Source organism: Amphibalanus amphitrite, unplaced genomic scaffold (genome assembly GCF_019059575.1).
Source record: "Amphibalanus amphitrite isolate SeventyFive unplaced genomic scaffold, NRLGWU_Aamphi_draft 000875F_arrow, whole genome shotgun sequence".
Lineage (NCBI taxonomy): Eukaryota > Metazoa > Arthropoda > Thecostraca > Balanomorpha > Balanidae > Amphibalanus > Amphibalanus amphitrite.
In genome coordinates this window covers 59,544-68,667 of record NW_024882369.1, presented here as the reverse complement: position 1 = coordinate 68,667, position 9,124 = coordinate 59,544, and the positions used below count along the sequence as shown (strand labels likewise).

General features: G+C 47.4%; 1 protein-coding gene and 1 long non-coding RNA gene across 2 annotated transcripts in view; both read left to right on the top strand.

The window, feature by feature from the left end:
- The first annotated feature begins 699 nt into the window (after positions 1–699).
- Positions 700–1,966, top strand: LOC122367511. The gene is made up of 2 exons (XR_006254070.1): positions 700–787; positions 1,041–1,966. It is a non-coding gene; the product is annotated as an uncharacterized LOC122367511 (long non-coding RNA).
- A 3,664-nt stretch (positions 1,967–5,630) lies between these two features.
- LOC122367518 (roundabout homolog 2-like) overlaps positions 5,631–9,124 on the top strand; it is a 32,750-nt gene continuing 29,256 nt past the window's right edge. Inside the window, exon 1 of the mRNA XM_043340652.1 lies at positions 5,631–5,921. Coding sequence (XP_043196587.1) covers positions 5,849–5,921 — 73 coding nt within the window. The 5' untranslated portion in view covers positions 5,631–5,848. The remainder of the gene's footprint in view (positions 5,922–9,124) is intronic.

Here is a 9,124-nt window from a genome sequence, read left to right as displayed (position 1 = left end):
AATTTGAAAATTCAGCATCTCAAAAGTGAAGAAACTAGAGCCGAGTCAAATGAGCGACTGCACCGCTTGAACATGTAACGAACACGCTCTTTTCGCATAGGAAGAATGGCGAGACTGTGCGAAATTTAGTGTACACTGAGAAACACATTTTAGAACTTATACTGATAGTACTCACCTGAGTACCTTCGATGGTTTCCATTTTGCCGCTTTGAGGAATTGGTCTTTCCCGAGAACTGTGCATGGTCTCCACTTCGGTTTCAGGAGTGGATTTGGTCTTGACCGAGATAGTTTAGTACTGGAAGTTGTCTAGCTACCCGTGTAACGCAAACAGTCGGTCTGCGGTGAGATTCGAACCAGCAGTCATTCGGTCAGAAAGGATGGTAAACTTCTCACTTTTTTCCTTATAGTTCTCGCAGCTGACGTGTTTTGACGACAGATGTCAGCACAGAAGGAAACTAAAGGCGTAGGTGGCGCTGTGTTAAGAGTAGAGCAGTTTGAAGTGCTGCGATTCCATTTTCGCTTAGGAAAATAGCAATTATTGATAAAAATAAAACATGTATTTTTCAGTAGAAGAAATAATTTTTAATGAAAAAGAGCCTTACTATATGACACGATGTTTATCGATTTTAACAGTTCAAACCAATTCAAATGGATATCCCTAAGGAACATCTCTATAATGCCTCAGTGCTTCCGGTCCTTCCTTTCTCGAAAACACTGCGAAGGCTGCCGGAAGCGTGGTTGTTCCTTTCGCGAGTTGGTGTCTGGCGCACAGCGCGAACGTCTCATGGTGAGTTTGTTTTCTGTATTCTTTGTGTGCACTTAACAGCTTGAAAGTAACCACAGCAAAGGTAATTACTTACTCTGGGAGGTGGCAAAATCTGTGTGCCATTGCCCATTTTTGGGATATAGGTTGCGATTGCCATCTGTTTGCCAGTGTTAGCAAAATCTGCTTAAATACCAATTCGTGTGCTTTGAGGATATGGCTCAGAAATTAAGCGTTTCTGCCGTTTCTCTAATATTTGTCTTACTCTCCCTTTCAGAGCAATAAGCCGTAGAGACGATGCTCTCAATGTTGGACACCGAAGTGAGGCAACTCATCGGGCACAACGCCAAAATGTCCCTGTTGTGTCCTGGCCCTGGGTCACGCGTGTCGCGCCTTGACAGCCGTGACCTTGAACGACCTTGACCGGCCGGGCCGGGCCGAGCGGCCGAGGGTCAGTATCGTCCGAGCGGCGCTGGTGTCAACACAGCTGAGTGCCGCGAGGTGAGGTGAGGCGTGTTCGCCGAGACGGTCCGGCCACAGTGAAATAGTGAAATAGTGGTGTAATCGATAATATGCGTGGCCAGTACGCGAGTGAGATTGACCCTGTGCGCGACACCGATTCAGAGACGCACATAAGTTAACACCGTCGTGTCGGATCGCTCGTACCGGTGATGGGAGACAACGAGCAGCTGGAGCGTCTGATGGCGCTCATGGTTCAGCAGTCAGCAGGCTGCCATGCTGGAGTAGCTCCTCCCCAGCCAGATGCAGCTACCAGCTGCGCAAACTGTCTAGAGCGGCCAACCGGCTGTCGTCGCCTCCACCGCTCTTATGGCTAGACTTCGGTCTCACATGGACTCCCGTCGGTAGTGTTCACATGCCAGCCCATACATTTTACCTGTATTAACTTTTTAATGTCTGTGCCTGTGTAACTATTGTACGTGCCGTGTTTGAATTGTACATCGTTCGCACAGTCTGTGGACCGTGGGGAGCGCCGCTTGACATGCATTTTTGCACTTACCTGCATTCCGTGTTAAAAGTAAAGTAAAGGGACTGAGCTGTCGTGCACCGGGAGATATTATGGTCTCTTGCTAAACGACACAGTTGAAACTCAGCACGCTGGTCGGTACTGACTGGGGCGGCAAGCGAAAGGGTTTGGGCAGCTTTTGAAACAAAATGTTCGCATCGAATGACTGCATCGCATGTTCTGTTCCAGAGTGAGTTTTTTTGACATATGACACAATAAATATACATGCCTGTTCTTTACCTTGTTTGTGCATGGAGGGAATGGGAAGGATCGAGAACGCGGATGCTGTGCCATGAAAAGCTGGCGCTCTACAGGGAGGGGGGAGGGGGAATGGGTCGTGAGCGCGAATGCCGTGCCAGGAAAGCCGGCGCTTAAGTTGTAAAGTTCTCGGAGACCATACAGGATCATATTATGAGCGGGAATTGTGTTCGTTTATGATCTCATGACCTGGTAAAGGTTCTCATGGGAGATCATCCCGCAGTATAAGAGTACCTTATCCGGGCAAAGTTCTCGTTCAAGATAGCACACCATTCTCACTCGAGAACGTTACGGGAAAAACCTGAGAACTTTACCAAACTGGAGACCAACAACTGTAAACAAAGTTCTCCCCAATTGAGGCTCTCATACAAGACCAGAACGACCCCTGCATGGTCTCCGAGAACCATGGATAGGCTTGAGTGTTTCTCAGTGTAAGGGCTACCGACTAGTGGCTAGTAAGCTGCTAAACGCTAACGGCTGTCGTTATTTATCGCAATGCTGAAGACATCCTAGTCCGAACCCTTCTCCCTCCCCAGTGCGCGCCGGAACGGCTAGAGAGGGCGGCCATTAGATCCTGCGTAGCGATCCCCGGGGGGTCATTAGGGTGTGCAGTAGTCGCTCCCGTGGTGGTCCGCCCCCAGCAGGAGGGGGGGGGGGGGTGAGTCACCCAACTGACCCACCCACGGGGAGGGGCCTCCGGCGGTCCCGCAGACACGCCGTAAAACCCGCGGCACTTTCAGCCGCGTCTCCGCTGCGGTCGGCGCGGCGGACAGCTTCATCAGGCCCGCAGCGCCCGGGGAGCGGCAGGCACGTCCGCTCACGCCGCCTTATCTGATGGTGCCGAGCGGCATTATGAGGTGTTCCTGTCGGTAAATACGTGTTCATATGACCATTCACCGTCCATACGCGCAGCTGGGGACATCCGAAATCAGAGCCGTTTCAATAGCGCTCCACCTTGTTTTCTGCGATGTCACTTGTCCGATTTTATATCTGATTAATTCACGTCACTTAAGTATTTATTTTATATTGTCATAATAACTTAAGGCGCTGTTCCTTTATTTTCTGTTTAGTTGCAGCCCTAGTACCTTAATTTCCGATGTCTCTTCGGTTTGTTGTCGCTCGCATGTTCAGAGAGTGCGGCGGTTGTGGAATACAAGCTCGTCTGTGAAGGTTGCGTGTCGGAGCCGGGTTGGCGAGGCGGGACCCGTCTACATTTCAAACACCATTGCATTTCTCTCATCAAGACGCGTCGAATGATGAATAATGTGACCTAAAACATAGGCGCGGGAACCGGGGAGGGGGCAGTAGGGGCAGCTTGCCCCCCCCCCCCAACTCTGGGGCCGTGGGGCCGTGTATCTTATGGTCAGGGCGCGTGTTTGAATTTATTTTCGGGGGTTGGGTCACTTAACTTGACCTGGTGACCTGACCTTTGATGACCTGGAGCTAAAATTTTCAAAGCCTGTACGGAAAAGACGTATAATAAGCTGTACCAAACCGTTTTTGAGATGTCAGCGAAAACCTGGGGGGGGGGGGGGCGTGAAAACGCCGAGCGGGTTAATGAACCAGTAAGACGCCTTTCGGGGCGATACGCGAGCGAGCAAAAGGATGAGCCCTGCAAGTGCGAAACTGAGTGGGGGTATTTCCAACTGACTTTTGCACGGCACCCTGCCAACCGGTCGCTATCGGTGTATCAAATCTGAGCACAATCGGTCCAGCCGTTCCTGAGATCTGGAAGCGGCACCCTCCACGTGCGCACGTGTAGTACACTTCAACGTTGGTCGTTGACGCATTGAAATACATTGCCAAGTTGCTCATACTCAGAATTTTCCGCCATTCTACGAAAGCTTGCTTCGCTCGCTCCGCTGGCTCGCTTGTAATAAAGCACGTAAAAAATATGTCAACTTAAAGTGCAATTTAAAAACAAAAATGTACGTCCACCTATGCACTACATTTCAAAGCAAAAAAAAAAATGTCCACTTATACCGTTATCTCAAGACAAAAAATATGTCCACCTAAAAGTACAGTCCACCGAAACGCTTTTTTGCACCCAAATTCGACCAGCTACCACATCAAAACTAACCGCCATAGGACAGCGGCCAGTTGATATTTTCTTGCTACCTACCTGACGTGTGCTGCCATCTAAAAGTCATCCTCCCAGCATGCGTAGTTTTCAAGTCCACCGAAAGACGAAATACGCTAAAGTCCACCCATCCCGGAATTTGGAATATGTGTGTTTTCGCCGTCCGCGTAGTCCCCTTTTTCATCCGTTTGCCCCCGACTCCGAATGAGAACGTCTTTCATATCGCTTCATGTTGTTACTTGTTGACAGCACAGCCTTTTCTAGCATTCCCTTCAACGAGTTTTGCCGATGTAACAAATTATGTATGACGTTGAAGTCCTATTAGAAGAATCACGGTGGGTTATATTTACATACTATAAGGAACTTTTTAGAAGTTGACGCGTGAGCGGCGCAACCTTTCATATTTTTTTTTGTGCAGATCGTTATTTTCATGTTTTGATATGTCTGTAATCAGCTGCAGCATGTCTGTAATCTGTGTTTCTTTCCATAAAAAATAGTGAGCGCCCCATATTTAACGAATTTGTTTGCTTGCTTGCTTATGCTTTACGTTCTTCAGTTCGGTTCGGTGAGAGCGTTGAATTGTCGGATGAGACCTGCGACGAACTCTGCAGTTTGTCCGGCAAAATGACGAGTTAAAGGGACCCTCCCACCTTAACATTAGTTTTGAGTTGAGATAGCCAAATTGGTGGCCATGGCCTGAAAATCCCGGTTTGGGCACTCACAACATCGAAAAATGCTTTAATTCGGAGATATGGAATTTCAAACTTGCAGTGTTCGGATTCTAAGGGGCTAATGCATTGGTATGCCCCCTTAGAATTTGTGACGTCAGCGGAGATCTAACGATTTTTAAATCTTTTACTAAAACGTTTGGTAGCACGCGGTGGTATATGCTGCTTTGCGCGCAACAAATGCCGCACTTTCAAATAAAGTCGCTAGGAACAGCGGAGATCCCAAAAAGTAAACAAAAGTAAAAGTCTAATATCTTGAAAACCGGTGAATATTTTTCGATGAAATTTGGTAGATATTCGTTTTCGCTCTTTCTGAACCGAGCGACATCACTTTCATGCCAATTCATTAACTTTTTTGAAGGTGGGAGGGTCCCTTTAAACAAGATATCCTAATGAGGTCCTAATGAGGTATGAAGGATGAGAGGATAATATGGTTTGACTTTGAATCAACAGACGGTGATATGGTGATTATTTTAGCTCATTTCTCAGGCTCCCATTATAAATAGGTATCAAGGTCTGGCCTTGTGCATTACAAATGACCTCACTGACGTTCCTTTGCCAAATGCCGAGCGCGAATTTGTAAAATCGCGAACGGATGGTCCCTGGATCCTGCCCGCCTTACATCACCAGCAGCATGATCAGATCAGTTTCCCCTTCATCCGCAGATCTCCCCCATAGAAAGGGCTCGCCGCTGCCCGTGCCGTGCTGCCCCCTAGTCCATCCCCGGTACCGAGGGAGGGAGAGCCCGGGCCTCCCCGAGAGCCCGCCTCCCCGCTCGATCCCCGGGGCGGTCCGTCCGCGTCCATCCTCCATCCGACCACCGACGGCTCGCCCCGGCGCGACGGCCGGCAGTGACGACTTCGCCTCGGTCGGGGGAGGGTGTACCGCGCCCCGCTCTGGGCCTACTCCACATATCATCATCATATCATAGAGACTATGTGACGTGAAGGGACTCGTTGCAGGACTAGATTGATAGAGTGGTGTGTGAGACAATCATGGGACGTGTGTGTTGCGCGGTGCTGCTGGCAGCGGTGGTCGGGATGCAGGTGCTTGCTGAAAATGTCGAAGGTGAGTCGGGTCGGTGCGGTGCTTGGTTGAACTTCAGAGTGGATTGGTTTTACAAAACGTCGAAGCAGATTATTCCTGTTATTCGTGGCTTGTGTCGATAAGTCGTCACCACAGAGTTGACAGTAGAACGGTGCTGCAGATATGAGCTATCCAAAACATAGGTAAGCTAAGACCGTTTGATTCCGCCTTTCAATTTAAATTCTTGAACTTCATCTAAGATTTTATCAATACTTTTTCGCCTAAGTCAAATTGTTTTGCTTAATGGTGTTATTTTGTACGTAATTTATTTTTATTACAGTGATAAATATCTATATTTTATATGTCTAGTAAATGAGAAACGTATAAATTTCACGGTCGTCCCGCGCCATGCACATCTGGATCTTAAAGGGACCATCCCACCTTAACATTAGTTTTGAGTTGAGATAGCCAAGTTTGCGGCCAGGCTCAGAAACCACCATTTATCCTGGTCGCAACCCCCGCAGCTTTATGGTGTTCAAGAAATTTCTTCCCTTTACTTGCAGGGTGGGACCAGCTTAGTCCCTATCTCTTAACCATTAGCGGTTTGTTGATGACGTCAGCAGTCATTTCAACGCCCGCCATTCCTTGAACCCGAGTTTTGCTGACCTTGAGCTCCCTTTTTTATCAACGTGAAATCCGTCGTCGGCGCTGAGAAAGCCTATTGCTTTTCATTTTAATTTGAATATTAGAAGATACCCACCACTGGAACTTGGACTGATATTATACCAAGGCCGAAGATGATCAAGCTGCCTGCTATATCTGGAGCTTGGTGTTCAACTTCAACATGGAATGAAAAACAAAATATCAAAGCAAACTGGATATGGTACTGCAAGTTTAAGTCCAAAGAAATTTGAAGAGCTGACAATTGACATTAATTCTTTTCCCGCAAGGTTTCCATCACTGTAAAAAATATTGACGAGCTATGTGTCAAAACAAGGGTCTCGAAACAGTCACCAGGTTGTCAATGCTTCCGGTACCTACCACTTGACTAGTTACCGCTTAGTTAGCTTACAGGCTGAGAACTATCCAGATCGTTATGATCCGGTATTGTAATGATACCCTATATGTAAAAAATATTCACTAGCTAATTTTGAAATTAGGCATTTTTTACGAGTGCCTCCCTTGCTCCTCGTTACAACATATATGGACATTAGTAGTCAGAGCCATGCACATTAACAATGCCGCTTGTGGAACAAATGCCTACGAGCGAGAACATGTTCAGGAACCTAATTTTGCGCAGTGTTAATGAACTACGCACAGCCTCACAGTGTTACCCGCCGTTGGCTTGTTCTCGGCCAGTTTTTAGCGTGTCCCTCAATTAGGTCATTTCGCTATTAGCTCAGCTGACGAGGCCCCGGCTGGCACCTACTAAACGGATAACCTTGCGTGCAACCCCGCTTGTTGTCACGAACGCCTGCAGCTGGTAAACGTGCTGGCAAGCTTGCGTGGTAAGCGGCTTCGGATGGCTATGAGGATGTGCCTCATAGCTATCCTCGTCGCATGTTACAACCTAGGAGTCTGTGGCTGCTTTCAGAAGGAGCCCCCCCCCCCCGCTTCCGGGAGCCGGCGTCCATTTTGTGTTGCGTCGCCATTGCTGTGTGTGTCTGCCCAACTGCTCTTTGGCTTGATTGAAGGTGAGGCATCTTGTATCATTTGCTGTGTGCTCAACAAAAAGGTTGTCCATTTGTAAACAAAAGTTATTATGTTGTTGAGCTTCTTAGAAGATGTATAGTATCGCATAATGTTGCCCGTCGTTGGCAGAAGTGCGCCGGTATCGTCTATCCAAGTCAGAATAGCTATATGTTTGGGACTTAAGCTAGCTTGTGGCAGGAATCTATCACTTTATTCAACTTAAATTTAATCATTTTCCAGATTGGTATGTCTTATGATAATAATAATGTTAATATTCGTTTTTTCACCCATTACAGACTTCTCTGGTGAAGAATGGGGCCATGTATGTCCTGGCCTACCTGCACCCCGCGACTGCCGCCGGTGCAGAGCTAATGAAAAAATCACAAATGTTTGATGGTGGTTATTTAAGAAACCTTGTTGAAAATTATTCAGTTAGTTGTTGTTGTTGTTGTTGTTGTTGTTGTTGTTGTTGTTGTTGTTGTTGTTGTTGTTGTTGTTGTTGTTGTTGTTGTTAAAGTTATAGTTATTGTCCTGGCGTTGTTATTGTTCTCGTTCTCGTTCTCGTGCCCGAATAAATGTGCTGCAGCGCTACTCAGTCTGTTTACTTGCGGGTGGCAGTCGAGAGTCGGGGGCACTGGTCGACGGAATTCCGTCGACGGAATTCCGTCGACCGTGCCTCGACCCCGAAGACCAGTAGTGGTACTAGTCAACTAGTGCCACTACTGGTCTTCAAGGTCGAGGCACGGTCGACGGAATTCCGTCGACGGAATGCTAGTACCATTACTAGCCTTGGGGGCTAGTACCATTACTGGGTATGGATTAGTAGGCAGTGGCTAGTTACCTTACCAGGCAGGGGCTGTTATGACACCTAGTAGACGCACTACCCACGCTATTTACGTGCGTGTTGTCAAACTAGGTGGAGCACGGTGGTCGTATGCATACGAGGCACAGCCTTGTCGAACAAGCTTGTTACTCGGCAACTAGCCTAAAGTTAGCCAAATTTACACGCTCCTGCAATGTTATTTTTGCGCTGAGAATTCCTCTACGAGGGGCTTGTAAGTTTTTTTTTACAGTGTAGGTGTACCTTTGTTTTGAAGTGCTGAATTAACTATCAAGGTTGTTTGACGTTTGTTTTCGCCTCAATCCGAAACGAGGAAGACCCTCATCAAATTATTAGGTGAAAGCCAGCCTCAGGATGATCAAAATACTAGGGGTAGTTTTGTCATAGTAATCTGTGAAGGTTGAAGAACAAGCCGTAGCAATGCACTCGTCACTAAACCAGCCTGAGATTATTCGCCAGGTAGCGGCTGCGTTTCCCTACTTGCTGAATCATGTAAGCAACTTTCCATTTCCAGACACTTTTTACGGCAAATAAATTGTTGGGTTATTTGGAAGGTGAACGACAATTTTATTTCTATAAGTCAATACATTTGTATTTCCGATTGCCCTAAAACTTTTTTTAATCGTTTGCGGTAGGTTTTTATTGTTCGCAATAAAGTTGCGCACCTGTGAATCCTTCACTTAATGCGTTCCCGGCTTCCCGGCGCCAGCTG